This window comes from Tiliqua scincoides, chromosome 5 (assembly GCF_035046505.1).
Source record: "Tiliqua scincoides isolate rTilSci1 chromosome 5, rTilSci1.hap2, whole genome shotgun sequence".
NCBI lineage: Eukaryota > Metazoa > Chordata > Lepidosauria > Squamata > Scincidae > Tiliqua > Tiliqua scincoides.
The window spans coordinates 127,648,390-127,668,984 of NC_089825.1; the positions used below are offsets into that span (position 1 = coordinate 127,648,390).

General features: G+C 48.8%; 1 protein-coding gene across 4 annotated transcripts; it reads right to left on the reverse strand.

Annotated features, from left to right (window-relative positions):
• Positions 1-86: 86 nt before the first annotated feature.
• On the reverse strand, positions 87-16,300 carry DCAF11 (DDB1 and CUL4 associated factor 11). 4 transcript variants are annotated; one of them, XM_066628756.1, is made up of 15 exons: positions 16,194-16,300; positions 15,274-15,507; positions 12,684-12,811; positions 11,147-11,268; positions 9,898-9,962; positions 9,695-9,795; positions 8,220-8,366; positions 8,062-8,116; positions 7,910-7,978; positions 7,322-7,379; positions 6,055-6,240; positions 5,146-5,299; positions 3,806-3,958; positions 2,915-3,021; positions 87-1,614 (listed from the first exon to the last, which is right to left on the reverse strand). In XM_066628756.1, the coding sequence occupies exons 2-15, from the start codon at positions 15,420-15,422 to the stop codon at positions 1,486-1,488; spliced, it is 1,623 nt and encodes a 540-aa protein (XP_066484853.1). In that variant the 5' UTR covers positions 15,423-15,507; positions 16,194-16,300; the 3' UTR covers positions 87-1,485. The 4 variants fall into 4 exon arrangements, with proteins under 4 accessions (XP_066484853.1, XP_066484856.1, XP_066484855.1 ...); XM_066628759.1 differs by lacking the exon at positions 16,194-16,300 and adding an exon at positions 16,022-16,117; XM_066628758.1 differs by lacking the exon at positions 16,194-16,300 and adding an exon at positions 15,661-15,981.
• Positions 16,301-20,595: the final 4,295 nt, after the last annotated feature.

A 20,595-nucleotide genomic window follows, 5' to 3' on the forward strand; every position in this document is an offset into this window, starting at 1 on the left:
GGAGACACTCACTCTGGCCTGCCACTCCTGATCCCCCCAGTCCAGCCCCAACTTAAAACAAAAACCTTAAACCCCCCCCCCCCCCACACACACACACACATAGCCTCATGTACCAGGAGGGCACAGTGGCGGCAAGAGAATCACTGTAAATTCCAGAAGGAGAGCGAATCGCGTTCAGATCATCTCCTGCGGTACCCGATGTAAGGGAATTACATCTTCATCCGGTTAGAAAAGGGTGCAAGAGAGGAGGATTCCCACCATCCCCTTCTGAAAGAGACCAGCCACTTTTGTGGCCCCCACAGGGAGGGCTGTTTCAAATGGACAGGACGAGCGCAGGAGCAGATTGTCCTTGGGCAAGGAAAAATGAGGGTGTGTTTGGGGAGGGGAGAGAAAAGATATAGAGGCAGGTGAACAAAGGACACCCAAGCGAGAGAAAACAGAAAGAGGCTGAGATACACAAAGGACTGGCAAGTGCCAGGAGACCTCCCCCTGGCCCAAGGGGCCTCTGCTGCAGCCCAGTCTGTTTTCCCTTGTGACACCCTCGTGTATCAAGCTGTATCATTCACACACACACGCGCACACAGCCACCCTGCTGTGGCAGAAGTGGCCCCAGAAGAGGAAGAATCAGCAGGTCAAAAGCACCCCAAGGGGATGTGCCCCACATGCCAGCCCCCATAAAAGGAGACCTGGGACCTCGTGCAGCCCTTGCTCCCAAGGAGATCATTTCTCCTAGGTGAGGCAGAGAACCCACTCTTGGGGAAAGCGTCAGCACACACACAGCCCCACCTCCGAGGCTGCATTTCGTCCTGGAAACCAGCCGCCACTGGGGAAAAGGTGCTGGATAACTGACCACCTCCCGGAGCGAACTGCCCTGGTCCCAGCTGGAAAGCAGTGCCTCAAAGATGGCTTATCTCATTTGGTACTTCCCAGAGCACAGCAGACTCTTAATATGGCTCTTGCCAAGGCATTCAAGATCCCATACCCTCATTTCCTACCCAAGTTACATAGCCAATCACACCTACATCTAGGACAAGAACTACCCCGAGGCAAGGGGAGTCCATCTCTCCCTGTAACCCAGAGCCAGCTGAAACCCTCACTTGATGGGTCGGCTTGTTTCAAACCTCTTCATGATTTTATACCCCATCCTATTACACAGAGTGAAGACCAGGAAGAGGGCGCAGTTGCAATGTTCAATCCAACTGAATGCTAGAAGTAGAAGGTTAAAGAGACCGGCCCCAACGTCTTGCTTCGGCCCCTCTAACTGAAGACTTCCTCTGCAGCTGTCCTCGGATGATGCTGGCACAGAGATATGCCCATCTCTCCCCAGATCTCAACCTACTAAGTTTCAGTGACAGAACTACAAGATAGGGGTTCCTTCCCACCCACCCAGATTTTTCAAGGCCATAAGCAGCACAAAGTCAGTTTGGCTTCCCTCCCCCTGTGTCCCACAGCAAGTTCAGAACAGTGGCAAGCAGCAAGGAAATGCTACTGATCAGAGGCTCCTGAGGATCTGGGACCAGGTTCCCGAGTGGTGGGGAGCTGCTTGGGATCCCTGAGATCATCTTCATCATATTCCATCTGGTGGTATTCCCAAAGCCGTAGGTTCCCATCCCACTGCCAGTGCAAAGAGAGAGAAAAAATACTGTTGATTGCTCATGGCTATGATCTCTGTTACAAACTAGTTTTATAATCCCCCCCAGCCTTTATAGCAGCCAATTTCACTAGTTACCAGTCTGTTTCTGGGACCAATTTAAGATGACCTATAAATCCCTGAACTGACTCGGTTCCAAGCATCTGCTCACAGATGATACTCTCAATAATTCAAGATCAGCTGGAGGTGGCTTTGGTTCAGGCTGCAGTGGCCTTCTTGTTGGCAGCCCACAGCCCTGGGATAGTACCTCTACGTTCGTTGGCAACCTTCAGTCTCGAAAGACTCTGGTATCGCGCTCTGAAAGGTGGTTCTGGAACAGTGTCTAGTGTGGCTGAAAAGGCCAATTCGGGAGTGACAGTCCCTTCCACACCGGGAGCAAGTGCAGTCTGTCCCTGGTCTGTCTCCCTGACTATGGGCCTTCCTTCTTTGCCTCAGACTGTTGGCCAAGTGTCTCTTCAAACTGGGAAAGGCCATGCTGCACAGCCTGCCTCCAAGCAGGCCGCTCAGAGGCCAGGGTTTCCCACTTGTTGAGTACCTCTACAGACTGGGTGTTTATAGGTAGGTCACAACATTCTCGTTTCAACAACTTGTGGATGGTGGTTCAGTTACATTCTGACTGACTTGCTTGGTTTAACTTAAAAATAGTCTGAACTGTCCTTGCTGGGTGAACAGCAGTGCAGGAATTAACATGAAAAAAATTGTGTTTGTTGTACAGCTGTCAACCTTTGTATATTTTCAACCACAACAGTTCTCAAAAGCAGTTCATGCTAGTAAAGTCAGAAAGGGAAGACGGCGCCCTGGAGGGGACAGGTCCAAAACATCCAGGTGCTGCCAGTGGTACCAAGGAAAGAATCGCTCCTGGCTCTGCTCTCCATCAAAAGGGAAGGTGGAACAAGGCAAGAAGTTCACCCTCAGTGCTGGTCACAGAGAACTAGTCCCAGGCTTATATTCAACAGCCAGGTGTCTCTGTGGGGCCCTCTCTCACACCCTGAAAATACTAAATTTTATTTAAATAATAAAATGGAATTTTATGTACAAAATTTGAGGAGGAACAGCTTCCTCCCCTTCAGTTGCCTCGGCTGCCATTTGCCCAAACCTCAGCAGACCTCAGAGATTAGGTGAGTGACGAGGATCAGGAACAGCCTCTCTGCATGATCCTCCCTGGAAAGGGAGTGGATCCCACTCCCACCCTACATATGCCTTGACTGCAAAGACTAGGTGTGTCAGTCGTGGGGTTTCAGATGGGTCATCTCTGATACTTGCCGAGCTACTGACAATCTTCTCCTCGTAGGGGTGCCAGCTAACATCACGCACACAGGCCTTATGATTCGTCAGTTTCTTCACAATAAGGCCGCTCAGGAGGTCATATACTAAGGGGAAGAAAAGGGGAGGGGTGTAGAAGCATTAGCAGTAGAACAAGAAATGGATGCACCTTAATGCGTGTTCCTTAAGGATGTGCCCTAGTGCTGCAGTTGATTCCTGTCAAAATTGTTATCGATTCTCTCCGGCACCTGATGTTGGTACTTTCAAGTTTACACATTCTCCCTTGGATAGCAGTATTGGTCCTGCCTACAGAATATTATTTTAACACAGAGGTGTCAGCTTGAATTATCCTTCTGAAGTAGCAGGGAACAGATCCCTGCCCCGAGGAGGTCTAAAACTCAACACAGGAAGGGAAAGAACACGCATTCATTTCAGCTGCACAAACTAAGGTCTGATTACATTTGAGTATGAGGAGGAGACATCGTGCCAGACGGTTTATGGAAAAGGTAGGATTTAAAAGAGGTTCAGAGGCAGTTCTAGGACACTTCTGTTCTCTCCTCGTTCTCTTTCAAAGTGAATTTGCATTCTGGTCACTTTCCTTCTCCCCCAAGACTAAAACGACAGGAACTTCTACAATAACCACTTTTAAGCTTAGCTTCATCCCCAGAAAGACAGAAAGTAGATTAAAACCAATCAAAAAAGAAAACAGTATTTTCCAGGAAACTGAATCCTGTGGCCGCACAAAACTACATGCTTGTGCGGGAAGAGGAAATGCACGCACTCTTACATTCAAAGGGGCACTGCTCCCCTTCCCCACGTGGTGTGACAACATCCTGGCCTGCCTGCTCCCTCTACACAGAGCATCACCAACTCTGTTCTCAGTTCACTCACCCACCACCTTCCCAGTGGAGCAGCCAGTGTAGATATACTGCTGTCCAGTGCTATGAGGCGGAGAGAAACGGCACCGGATCAATGTGTGCAGCACTCCGTGACCCCGGTAGGTCATGAGGGAGCTGTCGCCTGGGAGCTTCGACTTTCGCCGGGCTGGGGGGGGGCAAAGTAAGATAAAGAAGGTTACATTAGGATCACTTGCTTGCCCTTTCCCCCATCCACTTCCCTTAAGAAAGATGCTCAGATCAGGAAAGATGTTGATCAGATGATGCTCAACAGGAAGAGGCTTCATTGCGACACTTAAAAATCAGTCCCACTGCAGAAAGACCACTTGACACAGCAGACAGGTTGCTCTGTGTACTTGTTCTCAGGAACCGGGAAGAGCCACAACTCCTAGTCAAGCCCACCTGCTGGGAATGACATGCACCAGGTGACTAGGCATCCAATCCAGGCCAGATGGCAGATACATGGTCTAACCTAGGTGTCTTAGGATCAAGCACACAGATGCTTGTGTGCGCCCCAGCATGGCTCCCTCAGAGAAAGCATCTCTGTGCAGCCAGGCCTTTGCCTACCTTCTGGGAACCAAAGAGGTGTGATGAACTCTTCTGGCTGACCCTGACAGGAAACAATGACATAAGGTGCTCTAGGGCAGTGATTTTCAACCCTTTTCATCTCACGGCACACTGACAAGGCACTAAAATGGTCACGGCACACCACCAGACTTTTGACAATTGACAAGGCACACCATGCTGCCAGTGGGGGCTCACATCTCCCACTGGCCCTATTAATAAATGACCTTCCCCCAAATTCCGGTGCACACCTGTGGACCGCTCACGGCACACCAGTGTTCCACGGCACAGTGGTTGGAAATGGCTGCTCTAGGGGATTATTTTGCTTTTACACTTGCCTGCTGGGATTTTGTTCTGCTAGAAGCCACACTTGGACACAGAAAGTACCAGTGCCCAACCTGCGTTCCAAGCCTGTTCCTCCAGTGTCATCCACACTCCCCACCCACACTTTTGTGGTTCTAGTAAACACACTCTTTACGTTTTAATTTGCTGCTGTGATCGTTTGAACTCAGAGCCCTACTAGTCCCTGTTGACCTTGGGCTATACACTACAGTCTGAAGACTCTGCCATGCAACTGGAAGACAGACTTTCAAGATTGGTGTCCGTCTGCCTGGCTTTGTCCTTGTGGCAGTGATGGAAACTACCAAATTTGGTCCTACCACAGGAGCAGACCTGGGAAAAGAGGGAGATACCAGCATTTGCTTCCACACACCATCCTCACCACACTTCTCTCATGCATCTCTTGTTCCACTCTGTAGATCTCCAGCTCACCTTTCTTGGGCACCTGCTGCCAGCGATAATCCCAGTTCTGTTGGGTAACAGCTTGGCGTGATGCTTCCAGCCCTTCCCGGCTCGAGAACTTCCGCATGTCCCAAAGCTTAATTGTCTGGTCTTTTGAGTTTGAGATGAGGTACCTGGCATCCCCCTGGATGGAAGGAGGCAAAAAACCATATTCAGACAACAGACCCAGGCCTAAGAGTACAATGGCATTTTCCCTGTGCAGTACAGACAGCCATACTGGCAAACTCAGTTGAAGGAACCGAAACTCTTTCTACTTGCCCTCTACATAAGAAGGGCCCCGCTGGATCAGGCCAAGGGCCCATCTAGTCCAGTATCCTGTATCTCACAGTGGCCCACCAAATGCCCCAGGGAGCACACAAGACAACAGACACAACCTGCGTCCTGATGCCCTCCCCTGTATCTGGCAAACAGAGGCAGCTTGCCTCTAAAACCAAGAGCTTACACATACCTACTGACTTGTAACCCGTAATGAACATTCCTCCAGAAATTTGTCCAGTCCCCTCTTAAAGGCATCCAAGCAAGATGCCATCACTACATCCTGTGGCAAGGAGTTCCACAAACTAATTACATGCTGGATAAAGAAATATTTTCTTCTGTCTGTCCTAATTACAATCCAGCATCTATTCCCTGAAAGTTCCTAAACAGACATTTACAGATAGCTCTTATCTCTTATGGTTACATTCAGAATGCAGTACAGTTTGCTAATCAGCACAAGTGTCTTGAGAAGTACCAAATGGATTATCTCTTAACACAGCATCAGTAAGAAGAGTAGGCAGCAACATTTCAGTAGTGATTCCATGCAGTGTGTCTAAAGAAGCATTATGGTTATATCAGGCTCTGCTACTCTCAGAGAGTAGACCAAGAGAGAAGCATGTCTACCTTGCTGTCTATGAAGGTGACGCCATCCCGGTGGCCAGCCAGGATCCCGACAGGCCGGGGGTCATCCTCCCTCATTGTACGCCGGTCCCACACTTTGCAGATGGCATCATCGCCCCCGGTGAACAGGATGTGGGAACTGGCGTCAGCAAACGCCACAGCATTCACATCGTCTTCGTGGGATTCAATCTACAGAAAGGCAAGGCAGAACAACAGGAATCAATTTCATATTGGAAGAAAGGCTGGCAGGCCAGGCTGGGGTATATTTGGAGACCCAACTGGGTGAAGTGGCATTGGGTGCACTGTGGGAGATTCAACAGGATACCAGATAAATACATCAAATGAACTCAGGACCCCTGGGAGTGCAAGGCATCCACTTCTAGGGAGACACTGCCCTTGCATCTCTCCATGATCTGCTGCACAAACTTTGTGTCCCTCCAGCCAGTCAACAGTCAACAAAACCTTTATTAGGCATAAACATTTGATAGGTGAAGACTCTATACAGAAATTGTAGAGAGAGTTTAAACCTAAGTAGTACCCAAATATATGTATATGTGTGCACCTACGTATACACACAGAAATGAACATACATTACATTTTACATACAAACATGAATTATTTAAAAGACAGAAAACAATCAGTTACTCTGCAGATCTTGCCAAGATGTAACCTACTCAGTGATTACTTGGTACAGAAAGCTTGGCTCGATTCAGAATACTCAAATTTAGGAACTGTGCGACTGAGAGGGTTGTATACTCTACATCACCTGCTAGAAGGAATTGAATTATATCTTTCTCAGAATGCCCTGTTTTAGGATGGAGCAAGGGAGAGAGAAATTGCTGTCTTAATGCTTGATATCTGGGACAGTGCAACATAATGTGTGTGGAAGATTCTACTTCGCCTAAATTGCAGCTACATAAATGATCTTCCCAGGAGGCGTTTCTAAATCTGCCATGCAAGTCATTAGAGGGGGTCACGTTACCGCGTGCCAAGGTAAAGGCCCTTCTCTCCAGGGGGTGTATTAGGTGTCGTCCCTCCAGTAAGTCTCACTGGAGGTAGGGTGAGCCTGCTACGTTTTTGAATTGGGCATGCCTGCTTTGGGGGCTACAGTCACAGCACTGCAGAGATGGAGAAGAGACAAGGCAGAACGGGGACAACCCAAGGAAATAAGCAGAGAATTTCCTAAGAGCCAGACATAGATTGAGAGAACAGGAAGTGGGCAAGGTGAACATGGCACATATACGAGCAGGAGGGAGCGCAAAAGAAATACCTTGAGAGTCCGTTTATTCTGCTCCATGTCAAACACATAGATGCAACCATCGTTGGCCCTGAGATTTAAAGGCAAAAAGAAGCAGGGTGGGTGGGAGACCAGATCTAGCACACACAGGGGTGACCAGGGGCGTGGGATCAAAACCCCAGACCCCATCTTCACACAATGGAATAATGCTAAGGCACTGTCAATACATTGTTGAGGCGCGCCAGAAACATGCTACTTTTTAAATAATTTAAACTAGCAGGTAAGTAGCCCAACAAATTGTGTGGGATTTCTCTCCGAGGGGGTGCCATCCACAGCAAAAGAAGAGCTCAGGATCCAAGAGGCAATTTGGTTCTAATGGAGAATGGCCAACACTGACATTCTGCTTTACACTACAACCAGACTGATTCCCAAAATTATCTCAGCCAAAGAACCAAGAGAGCGCAAAAAGGAGGATCTCCACGGCACTGTTAGAAAAGAATCAAGTTTTTTCCTGCACATGTTAAAACTGGGCAATTCTTTGGCCAAAGCACAAAGTCTGAATGGTATATTCCGGATAAAGGGAATACGTTCAGGAACATAAGGGGCTAAAGACTAACTTACCCTCCCAGCGCTTCCCTTCCATCTGCGGAAACTGTGAGGGAGAAGACAGCAAAGCGACGCTCATCAGGCCTGCAGTGAAAAACAGAAAAAGTCACAATCAGATGCAAGACCCTCTCCTATTCTACTAGGACTGCTGGGGGTGTCCTTATTACCTCAGATCCAGCGCTGTGTGGGTATCACTCTCACCAAAGATGTTGCAAATGTGAACTAAGAGGGAGTAGCAGTAGAAATAAAAGTGTTAACATTTTCTGTAGAGCCAGAAACCAAAACAGAATGCCTTCCCCCAGTCCAGAAGCTGGTCCACACTCACTGTAGTCGGACCAGCTGGAGTAGAGAAAACGGGTTGCATCTGGTGTGAAGGCAACATCCAACACACTCCAACCAACATCTCGTGCTTTGACGCTTCGGAACTTCCGGAAGGCTCCATAGGCACAGTCATACAAGCGGATTGTCTGATCTGCAGGAGAGTGCGATAAGGAGTGGTTTACCCACAGGACCTAGCAGGTAAGCACATCACCAACATATAGATACAGCCTTGATTATCTCGTCTCTCTTCACATTTTGTATGCAATTTTCAACTGGTGTGCTGCAAAAGATCCACAGGTGTGCTGTGAGAGTCTGGAGCACAGCAGTTAAAAATTGCTGAAAACTCTTCTGGGTTCTGCAGTGGAGGAAGAGGAACCATTTATTACAAACAGTTGTCCTGGAAACACAAGACCGGGAAGTGTCTTCTGGAAGTGGCATCACAAGAGCTAAAGATCATAGAGACGATAGGTGCTGGTGTGCCATGAGAAGCATGATTTCCTGATTTTAGAAATGGGCTGTGTCAGATGCAAGGGAGGGCACCAGGACGCAGGTCTCTTGTGATCTGGTGTGCTCCCTGGGGCATTTGGTGGGTCGCTGTGAGATTCAGGAAGCTGGATTAGATGGACCTATGGCCTGATCCAGTGGGGCTGTTCTTATGTTCTTAACTACAATTCCCAGGAGGCCTTGCAGGTCTCGTTATCTGGTGTGCTCCCTGGGGCATTTGGTGGGCCGCTGTGAGATACAGGAAGCTGGACTAGAAGGGCCGGTGGCCTGATCCAGTGGGGCTGTTCTTATGTTCTTAACTACAATTCCCAGGAAGCCTTGCAGGTCTCTTGTTACCTGGTGTGCTCCTTGGGGCATTTGGTGGGCCGCTGTGAGATACAATAAGCTGCACTAGATGGGCCTATGGCCTGATCCAGTGGGGCTGTTCTTATAAGCAAACCACTAAAAAAAACTGCTGCAGAATATTTCATATGGCGTACAGGGACATCTTGTAGTTTTCATGTTGAAATTTTGTTCATTAAACTATTGCGACTGTAGAAAAACAGATCAATGTCTTTGGCCAATGATAATTCCAGTTCATCACCTAAAGACTGCTAGCTAATTAACCAATTTCTATCTATAGAAATCTTTGATCTGGACAATCTAAGCTAATGGTTAAGAAAGAATATTATCACTTTTGCAAAAATATACGCAAGATATTTGGATAAGCTAACTGAATGCAGCTCAATTCTGCAAATTCTTTCAAAGGTGACAAGATAGATAGCAAGATAGACCTGCAATTTTTCCTAGTGTCAGGATAGCATTCCTGCTCTGAAGTGCTCCCCACAACTCTTGTGAGCCATAAAACCAAGCAGCTGCACTTAAAAAAAAAAAACAACCAAAAAACAGGCCCAGATGAGAATTCTGGATGCCCCAACAAGGCTGGAGGTAGATTTCAGCCAGAAGCTGTTAAAGGTTCCAGGTGTTGCAAGGTACCTTGAGAAGCAGACATAAAAAGCAGTCCATCAGAGGAATAGATCCCACAGAAAGCCTTCTGGGAGTAGGAGTCGGTGAAGGCCAAGTGATTGGGGAGAAAGCTGAAAGAGAAGCAAAGACGATGATCCAATTATTTCAGGAGATGTTCTTCCCCAAATCCCTGGCCCCCATCATGTCTAGCATTTTTACCCCCAGGTACTCACTGTGACACCATCCTGGAGCACTCGCCAGGGGAAAAGCTGCTGTTGTGACAAAGGCCACGCTCCCTCTGTGAAGAGGAAAAAAAACATGAAGCAACTCACAAGGCCTTGATCTCAATCCCATCACAACCTACTGGCACTGCTAGAGAGGAAATGACAAAGATGATCTAGGTCAGGGGTGTCAAACTCGTTTCATACAGAGGGCCAAATAACATTCATGATGCCTTCTGGGGGCCGGAAGTGATGTCATTAGGCAAGAAGCGATGTCATTATACTGGTCATAACCAAAAACATGCACCACTTTTTCTCACTTGGGAACTCATTAGTTGGAAATGATAGAAGAGAAAATACACAAATCTTGATAATCTTTCAAGTTATGGGAGAGCCCCATTTTCATGTGGGTTGCCCTTTCAGCAGTAACACCTCAGCACTGCTCAGTAGCTGAGAGCCTAAGGGTCAGATGAACAGCTTCTGCGGGCTGCATCTGGCCCCCGGGCCTTATGTTGGACACCCCTGATCTAGGTCAATTTCATGTTCCACCTGGATACAGAAGAATCTCACTCAAAGCAGCAAGCAGGAGGGCTGCCTCACAGTTCACCTGTCCCTTTACCAATGTAGCAGGCAGGAACGTGGCACCTGCACCTCACCCTTCATTCCTGCACTGGCTCCCTTCCCCACCTGCAGTAGCAGGCAAGCCTCCCATTTTGTCTCTGGCATTTAAGAGAACCAAGGCAACTGCGTCCTCTGCCCTGGCACTTTTTATAAGAGGAACACAGGGAAAAGTAAAACCTGTGTTAGTTTTGCAAGAGAGGAAGGGTACTGCTTCCAACCCCTTCCTGCATTTTCCTGCCAATACTGGTGAAAAGAACAGCCTGGCAAACCTCTTGCACAGAACTGTGATAGTCAAGAGACGGGCACAGAGCGTAGCACCCAGCAACTGGCTCCTCCTCCTGGCCCATCTCGTTCTGAACCAGGGTCTAAACAGGGACAGCAATTCCTGCTGCCACCATCCAGGGTCAGAGAAAACCAGGCAGAAAAAAGGCTACCTTGGGGACACCTCCCTTCCAGAAGAGCAAGGAACCCCTAAAGCTGGATGGCAGCTAGGACTGGCTGCCTGGGAAGGTGGGGCAACAACTTCACTTGCCAAGGCCTTCTTCAAGACAGTCCCCCCCACCTGCCTTTTTAAACCCCGAGAAGTTCATCCCTTTATAGCCTCCTTCCAGCCACGCTCCCAATGAAACAGAAAGGACACCTGGCAAAGCAGCCTGGGGATACTCCGGTCAGCTCGCCCAGAACCCAACCTGCCCGTTGCCATCTGGATGCGAGTTCTGATCTCGTTGCGCTCCAAGTCACGGGTGTCAGGTGTCAAATCCACTGCAGCAGACAAGAGAGAGATGGGTTTAATGAGAGCAGGAGTCCCAGCTGCTCTTGCTCTAGCCATTGTGCTCAGTTGTCTCACAGGTGGCCAGAGGAACCAAACCATCTGGATGCCCAGGCATCCCACTTTCATAACAGAGTCCCTCCGTCTTATAGGTCAGACCTTGGGACTTCACAAGCTTCTTTAACCACTGGCTTCTCCCAGTAGCACGGCCTGAGGCACACTGCCCCCTGCTCAGCTGGAGGGGGAGGGGGAGGGAGGCTGATGGTAAGACTGAGCTGGCCTTCCTCAAACAGGAAGTTGTCAAAACAATGCAAGACAACAAAGATCCTAAAGGAAAATCCAGGCTTAGTTTGAAGGAGAAACTTGAACCTAGTCAGCTCCTAAAGCCGAGCTCCAAACCTGTATCCACTTGCTGCAAAGGTGGGGAAAAAAAGCTTCTATCTTTTAAAAGGAAACAGGACAGTCCGGCTCCACCAAGTCTCTTTCTTCAAGGGAATCTACCTCCTGGTAACCAGACCGGAGAGCAACCCAGACTATTGGAGGCAACACGGCAAGAGAAAGAACTTTGGGAGCTCCAGACCAGCATCTTCTCTCTTCTTCAGCACACGCAAGGCTTGCCTGAAGCCAGAGCCTGGCAGAATCAGTTGTCCTGAAAGCCATGCCCTAAATCTTTCAATGTAACAATAAGACAAAGCTAACCCTGCAGCTGAAAAGGGCAGCTCACGCAAGCACAGATGTCGCACAGATGAAACAAGAGAGTGCCCCTGAGCACATGCAGAATGCCCTCCCTTTCTTCAGAGCCATCACATCCATGTTTAGGGGGCACACGCCTGAGACATAGAACACTACTCTTTGAAGAAAGTAAGCCACAATTCTCCCCAGGTATTTGCATATTCACATACCTAGAACCTAAAAAGTTTAAATTCCACACCCAGAAATACTGGATTCTGTGGCCTCTATAAACTAAGCAATTTCAGTAAGTTTGCATAATCAACAGTGTTTGTTGGAGGGGTATAGAAGGAACCACAAGAAATCCCACTTGTGTCCAAGTTTTTATTCAGACAGTGCCAATGCATTTTCAAGGTTCCCTCTGGAGCCTTAAAGAACAGATACTTGATTTTTAAAAAGCCAAGATTTTCAAGGCACTGAATTCAGGGTTCAGAGTCAACTTCTGTACTTATGAGAAACTGCTGGGGGCACAGCCTAGAGGAGAAGCTGCTAGGCTACAGAGTCCTTCAAATCCTGACTCCCAGAATCCTCTAGCCTAACTTTTCAGATAAAGCTCCCCTCCCCTCCATTTGAATTGTTATTCAAGTCTTACCACCCCCAGTTTACCCATACTGTACTGAAGTACTAGGCTCTCTACTCACTCACTAGCCTACCTTTCTCCTCAAGCTTTGGGCAGTACCTGGGGGCTTGTACTGGTCTCCTAGTCGCCCTTCCCATGCGCTGTCATTTTCATCATCCGAGTCGGAGAATGTCTGGACCACCTGGACATTGGTTGCTCCCCCATCCTGCATCAGGTGAAACTGTCCTCTGGAGAAAGCAGGGAGCGAAATAGTGTTAGGAGCCATTTTGCTCCAGTGACCATTCCCCATTCCATGGGGAACAGAGAGAAAGGCAGCAGCCTGTTCTATTCATATTCTCTCTAGCTGGCCAATACGAGGTTCGCATGTTAATGCAACATGGCCAAGGAATGATTTCAATAGAAGCTGGCACAGAAAAAGCCAAGGATAGTTGTGCACCAGCAAAAAGAGCAGGTGAAACTAAACAAGTATGTCCCATATACCCAGTCAGTTTCTTAAAAGAACATTTGGGGAATCAAGAACCAAGAAAGGGGGACACAAAAAAGGATTTACAGTGTTTTCTTATACCTGGGCACCAAGGCAGAGAAGTCATACAAAACAGAAATCTGCCCTGACTTTACCACAGGGTTATAACTGAAACGAGAGACTGAGCTCAAGGGACAGGTGAAAGAAGCCATTCAGGACTTAATAGGGTAAACCTTCAACCTACATCATACTCGGAAGACCTGAAGAGGGTATTGCAGATTTTGGACACCAGCATCACATATTTCCCCGACTACTAAAGAACCAAATGAAGTACATATCTGCAGGTTGCCAGCTGCTTTCCTGACAAGAGCTACTGTGCCTTTTAACTGCTGCATGAACGGCAGGAATTGAATAGGAAAAGTGATGAGAGGGGAAAAAGTTTCACTCGCTGAATGTCTATAGTTGTTCAGCTGCACCAGCATCTGTAAGAGCCACCTAGCTCCAGGACTGCAAAGGCAGCCTCTGGATCTCTCCAGCAATCCAAGAAGGGCCAAAGCCATTTCATCAAGAGGGTGGATGCACAGTGGTCCCACCTACCACAGCAAGCTAACTTTTCACACACAGGGTCCAAAACCAGACACGGCTGCAAAGATCAATCAGCAGAGAGGTTGAGAACTATGAAACAATATCAAGGACACATTTTTCTCATGTGGAATTGTCTTAACCTAGTCAGATCAAGTAGCGCTATACAAGTAATTTTCCAGAGTGCTTTGCAGCACACCTAAGAATGACAGAAGTCACATGTTTTTTATTCATTGCAACCCTTTAAAGTACAGAGAGAGTTCTTGGGGTTTAGGAGGTGACACCTTCCAGAATCTCCTGAAGGAACATTCAGACACCCTTCCCTTGCCACATTTCTTATTCTTCTTTCTCTGGTTAAGCTCTTATAAAGGTGATGTGATGCATTGAACCAGTCTAGGAACAGCTCCCATTTTGTGCAATACAAGCTTGAAAGAAGCTAAAAGTACATTTCAACGCTCAAGGCAAATACAGAAATACAGCCTTGAACTTCCTCTACCCAAGAAAAAGCAAAGTGCCCTCTACTCCTCTGTTAGAGAAACAGCAACAGCACATTACATGCCCTGTGATCTGGCAATATGCTTTATCAGATGCCAACTGTGAAAGCATCCCTGTTGATTATTAACCTAATCCATGACTCCTAACCCAGAACACATATCCAGGACTGCAACTTATTAACCTTCTGAGCTCTTAATGACAAGTGACCCTTGACATTCAGTTATGCTTCATGCATAGCCTTGCAATAAGATACATACTCTCCTATGCATGCACATCCTGTCTTTAGTACCCAAGCATCATGCAACAGAAATTCTGGCAGAAGTTAACAAAGTCTGGATTTTCTGGAAGGCTTTTACAAGTCTTCACACCATGTGGCACCATGAGATTTCAGTTAGCTAGAGGACTGCGTTTGCTTTGTCCCAAATAACAGGCAATCATAACCAATTTCCTTCCTCTTCCTATCTTATGATCTTGCAGGGACAACTCCTTCCTCGACCCTTCTACCCAGGGAGACAAGGCACCACATCCCATCCCCTGGTGTTAAGAGCAGATCGAGTCAGAAAATCCGTAAGGACCGACAGGTAAGTTTGACCAGAACACTTTGTTTATTGAGTGATGGAACGCTGAACCAGATATTCAACTTTCTTTTGCCAATTAAAAAGGTAAATTTGCTTTCCCTTGGGACCTATAACAAAGCTCTTACAGACGGGTACATAGGGACACTCTCAGATGGAAACTAGCCATCTCTTGAGTTGAGCTGACAGAACTGCTCTCTGAGCTTGACTGACCCATATATAGGTTCCTAGAGATTTGTATATGGCAGTACCAGTTATTGCACATGGCCCTTTATAGTCATAGTTTTCCCTCTAGTCTTCTAGCCTGTCTTGACCCTTTTTGCTCTGGGCTCAGAGATCACAAAAAAGTTCAGCTCAGCAGCAACTCAATAGACCTGTTACAAGGGACAGCTTACAAGGGTTAGCAAAGGATTACAGAAGAAAGCGGGTAGAACACGTAAGTGAAACACTCTCCTCGCTGGCTTTCTGAAGAGAATCACCTACACTGATTTGGATCAGTTACAGAGTCCGCCACCAGGAAGGCACCCGCATATCCACAACTGACTGAAAAAGGGGGAGTAGGTGGGTGAGTTACCTGAGCAGTAGATATGCCAGTACCTGGGCCAGATCCACATCCTCGTCGTCCTCTTCCTCACTGCGCGGGATCCCTGAGTCGCTCCGAGACCAACCGCTCTGATTATCCCGGCCTCCCGAGCCAGCGTTACTACTACTACGCGAGCCCATGTCTTACAGCATTCTCTACGGGGGTCTGTGCCGGGTGTCTGCGCTCTGCCGCTCCCACCTGGCGTTCGGTGACCAACAGCCTTCCCTGAAAAGAAAATCCTCAGCCACTAAATCAGAGAGGGTGACTCCTGCCTCAGGCTACAATCCTGTCCACACTTTCCTGGGAGTAAGCCCCACTAACTTTAATGGGACTTACTTCTAAGTAGACCAGCACAAGATTGGACTCTCAGTCGCTTACCTCTGCAGACTCACGGGGCACCACTGCTTCCTTCCAGTGTATGGCAATCACAGGCCCTGCTCCCCCCAGCACCCTCCAGAGGCCAGCAGGCACTCCTGCCAACTGCTTTCATAGTCCCCCCTGCAGCCAGTCCTCATCCACCCCCCACTCAGCCTTCACTGCAGAGGGAGCTCCATGTGCCCATGGCAGCCTCTGCTTCCCCCCAACCAGGGCAGGGGACTCAACCCTCACAGACCAGGCTCCCTACTGAGCCCATTTGGGGTCTCCTTGCACACCAGGAACGCCTCCGCCAATGGCAGCGCCCCTTACTCAGGGCGCGTCCAATCAGCGTGCGCCTTACTAGGGGGACACTCTTGCTCACCCCCTCAGCGTTCCATCCCGAGCTGCCCACCAATCAGAGCGCCATCGCGCGCCTGCCAAACTGCTCCCCTCTTCGCTTTCCCCCTCATGACGTTGACACCCTCTCTCAGCCAATCAGAAACCGCTCCGAACGCGCCCCCTCCCATCCCGTGAGCGCGCGACACCCTCCTCACCCTCTAACGGTCACTGCGCGAGGCCTTGTTTACATCTTAAGGGACACGGCCGCATCTAACCGGAGAAGGGAAGAGCGAAGGGGGCGGAACGAGCCGGCTGCGACCTCATTGGCTCCCCACCCTCAACCCACGTGGGACAGCGTGGCGCTTTAAACAGGCTGCAGCTCCTGCGATTGGCCGCGGATCTGCCCTCCGTCTCCAGAGATGGAGGAAGAAAAACATAAGCCGAGGGAGTCGCCGATTGGGCAGATAACTGGATGACGCACACTTGAGGCGGGCTCGTAACATAACAGTCCCTCTCTGATTGGCTCTGGGGTGCTTGATCAACAGGTGGCGTCAGCAAGCCCCACCCACGAGGCGGAAAACTGTCGCCTAGGGGAGGGAGGCGGGGATTTGATCCCTGATTGGTCAATGGCAAGAAGATTACATAAGAACAGCCCCGCCGGATCAGGCCATAGGCCCATCTAGTCCAGCTTCCTGTATCTCACAGCGGCCCACCAAATGCCCTAGGGAGCACACCAGACGACAAGAGACCTCATCCTGGTGCCCTCCTTTGCATCTGACATAGCCCATTTCTAAAATCAGGAGGTTGCGCATATACATCATGGCTTGTAACCCGTAATGGATTTTTCCTCCAGAAACTTGTCCAGTCCCCTTTTAAAGGCATCCAGGCCAGACGCCATCACCACATCCTGTGGCAAGGAGTTCCACAGACGAACCACACGCTGAGTAAAGAAATATTTTCTTTTGTCTGTTCTAACTCTCCCAACACTCAATTTTAGTGGATGTCCCCTGGTTCTGGTGTTATGTGAGAGTGTAAAGAGCATCTCTCTATCTACCCTGTCCTTCCCATGCATAATTTTGTATGTCTCAATCATGTCCCCCCTCAAGCGTCTCTTTTCTAGGCTGAAGAGGCCCAAACGCCGTAGCCTTTCCTCATAAGGAAGGTGCCCCAGCCCCGTAATCATCTTAGTCGCTCTCTTTTGCACCTTTTCCATTTCCACTATGTCTTTTTTGAGATGCGGCGACCAGAACTGGACACAATACTCCAGGTGTGGTCTTACCATAGATTTGTACAACGGCATTATAATACTACCCATTTTGTTCTCAATACCCTTCCTAATGATCCCAAGCATAGAATTGGCCTTCTTCACTGCCGCTGCACATGGGGTCGACACTTTCATCAACTTGTCCACCACCACCCCAAGATCTCTCTCCTGATCTGTCACAGACAGCTCAGAACCCATCAGCCTATATCTAAAGTTTTGATTTTTTGCCCCAGTGTGCATGACTTTACACTTACTGACATTGAAGCGCATCTGCCATTTTGCTGCCCATTCTGCCAGTCTGGAGAGATCCTTCTGGAGCTCCTCACAATCACTTCTGGTCTTCACCACTCGGAAAAGTTTAGTGTCGTCTGCAAACTTTGCAACCTCACTGCTCAACCCTGTCTCCAGGTCATTTATGAAGAGGTTGAAAAGCACCGGTCCCAGGACAGATCCTTGGGGCACACCACTTTTCACCTTTCTCCATTGTGAAAATTGCCCATTGACACCCACTCTCTGTTTCCTGGCCTCCAACCAGTTCTCAATCCACGAGAGGACCTGTCCTCTAATTCCCTGACTGTGGAGTTTTTTCAGTAGCCTTTGGTGAGGGACCGTGTCAAACGCCTTCTGAAAGTCCAGATATATAATGTCCATGGGTTCTCCCGCATCCACATGCCTGTTGACCTTTTCAAAGAATTGTATAAGGTTCGTGAGGCAAGACTTACCCTTACAGAAGCCATGCTGATTCTCCCTCAGCAAGGCCTGTTCGTCTATGTGTTTTAAGATCCTATCTTTGATGAGGCATTCCACCATCTTACCCGGTATAGATGTTAGGCTGACCGGCCTATAGTTTCCCGGGTCCCCCCTCTTTCCCTTTTTAAAGATGACATTTGCTATCCTCCAATCTTCTGGCACCATGGCCATTTTGAGGGACAAATTGCATATCTTGGTCAAGAGATCTGCAACTTCATTCTTCAATTCCTTAATAACTCTTGGGTGGATGCCATCAGGGCCCGGTGACTTATTGATTTTAGTTTATCAATGAGTTCTGAAACATCTTCTCTTTTAACCTCTATCTGACTTAACTCCTCGGTCAGGAGGGGCCGTTCAGGCAGCGGTATCTGCCCGAGGTCTTCTGCCGTGAAGGCAGATGCAAAGAATTTAATTTCTCTGCCATCTCTAAGTCTCCTTTTATCTCCCATTTCCCTCCCTCACCATCCAGAGGGCCAACCGCTTCTCTGGCGGGTTTCCTGCTTCTAACATATTTGAAAAAGCTTTTATTATTCCCCTTAATGTTGCTGGCCATGCATTCCTCATAGTCCCGCTTGGCCTCCCATATCAGCTTCTTACATTTCTTTTGCCTCAGTTTATGTTCCTTTTTATTCTCCTCATTAGGGTAAGACTTCCATTTATGGAAAGAAGCTTCCTTGCCCTTCACAGCCTCTCTAACTTGGCTAGTTAGCCATGCGGGCACCCTCCTGGATTTAGTGGAACCCTTCTTTCTTTGCGGTATACACCTCTGCTGGGCCTCTATTACTGTTGTTTTAAGCAGCCTCCATGCACTCTGGAGAGATTGGACTCTTTTTACCCTCCCTTTCAACCTCCTTCTAACCAGCCTCCTCATTTGAGGGAAGTCCGCCCGTCAGAAGTCAAGGGTTTTTGTTAGAGATTTGCCTGGTATTCTTCCCCCAACATGCATGTCAAAACGAATCGCAGCATGATCACTGTTCCCCAATGGCTCAGTAACATTTACATCTCTAACCAGGTCCTGTGTACTGCACAATATTAAATCCAGAGTCACCTGTCCTCTGGTGGGCTCCGTGACTAGCTGCTCTAAGCCACAGTCATTTAGCACGTCAAGAAATCCAGTCTCCTTATCGTGACCAGAACACAAATTGACCCAGTCTATATGAGGATAATTGAAGTTCCCCATGATTACAACCCTGTCCCTCCTTGTCACCTCCCTGATCTGTTTCCTCATTTCAAGGTCCCCATCCGATTTCTGGTCTGGAGGACGATAGCACGCTATTACATCGCTGCACAGGCCTGGTAATTTAAACCACAGAGATTCTACAGTGGAGTCGGACCCGCCTTCAATCTCTGCTTTGCTGGATTCTATCCCTTCCTTAACATAAACGGCCACCCCACCTCCAACACGCCCCTGCCTGTCCCTCCTGTAGAGTTTATAGCCTGGGGTTGCGGTATCCCACTGATTCTCCACATTCCACTCTGTTATGCCCACTATGTCAATGTTTTCCCTTGTCACCAGACATTCCAGTTCTCCCATCTTTGCTCGGAGACTTCGGGCATTCGCATAAAAGCATTTGTACACGGAATGCCCCAGGATGGGCTGCTTATTCACTCCTTTGTCCCCGCATCCTCTCACTGTGCCAAACCGTCTATCACATCCCATCACGCTACCTTTCCCAATTTCTTCTCCTACTCTGCCTTTGTCTTGTTGTTCTCTAACTTCCCCATCCTCATCCCACAGGGATGAGGAGTCCCGAACCGGCTGCCCCTCGGCTCCTGTCGGCCTTCCCCCAGGGATCAGTTTAAAAGCTGCTCTGCCACCTTTTTAATGTTATGTGCCAGCAGTCTGGTTCCATTCTGGTTCAAGTGGAGCCCGTCCCTCTTGTACAGGCCCCGCTTGTCCCAAAACGTTCCCCAGTGCCTACCGAAACTAAACCCCTCCTCCCTACACCACCGTCTCATCCATACATTGAGACCCCTGATCTCCGCCTGCCTAGCTGGCCCTGCGCGTGGAACAGAGAACGCTACCTTTGAGGTCCTGGCTTTCAGCTTCCTGCCTTAAAGCCTAAATTTGGTCTCCAGGACCTCCCAGCTACACTTGCCAGCGCTGAGGATTGACAGCGCTGAGGCGGGCTTTGACGACACAGATAGCATATGTGTTCTGTCGTCACGTGTGAATGTAGCCAAGAAGGATCTCTTTGGAATTTAACCAAGCACACATTTCTAGGTGGGCACAGACCTAGTGAGGCTTGAAGTGATACTCCTAAACCTGCCTGCTTTGAACACAACCGGAGGGCTTGCTAAGCATCTGTGCCTGGCCCAGTGGCGTAGCTGGAGGGGGTGGAGCACTTAGGCTGGCAGGGAACCTCAGCAAGGAGGGCAAGCGGCCCCTCCCTTTGGAGCCATTCCCGGCAGGGGGAGCAAAACGGAGCCATACGTGTAGATGGCAGCAGGCCCTGCAGGCATATCTTAACCCCCTTCCAGGGTCAGGAAACCCGATACAGGTCTCCTTGAATCTGTGCCTGCTGAATAGCAGCGCCAGATCTGAGGAGACCCATTGGGATTGCCTGGGTCTCGCATGGGGTAAGGAAACGTAAGTTCCCTCA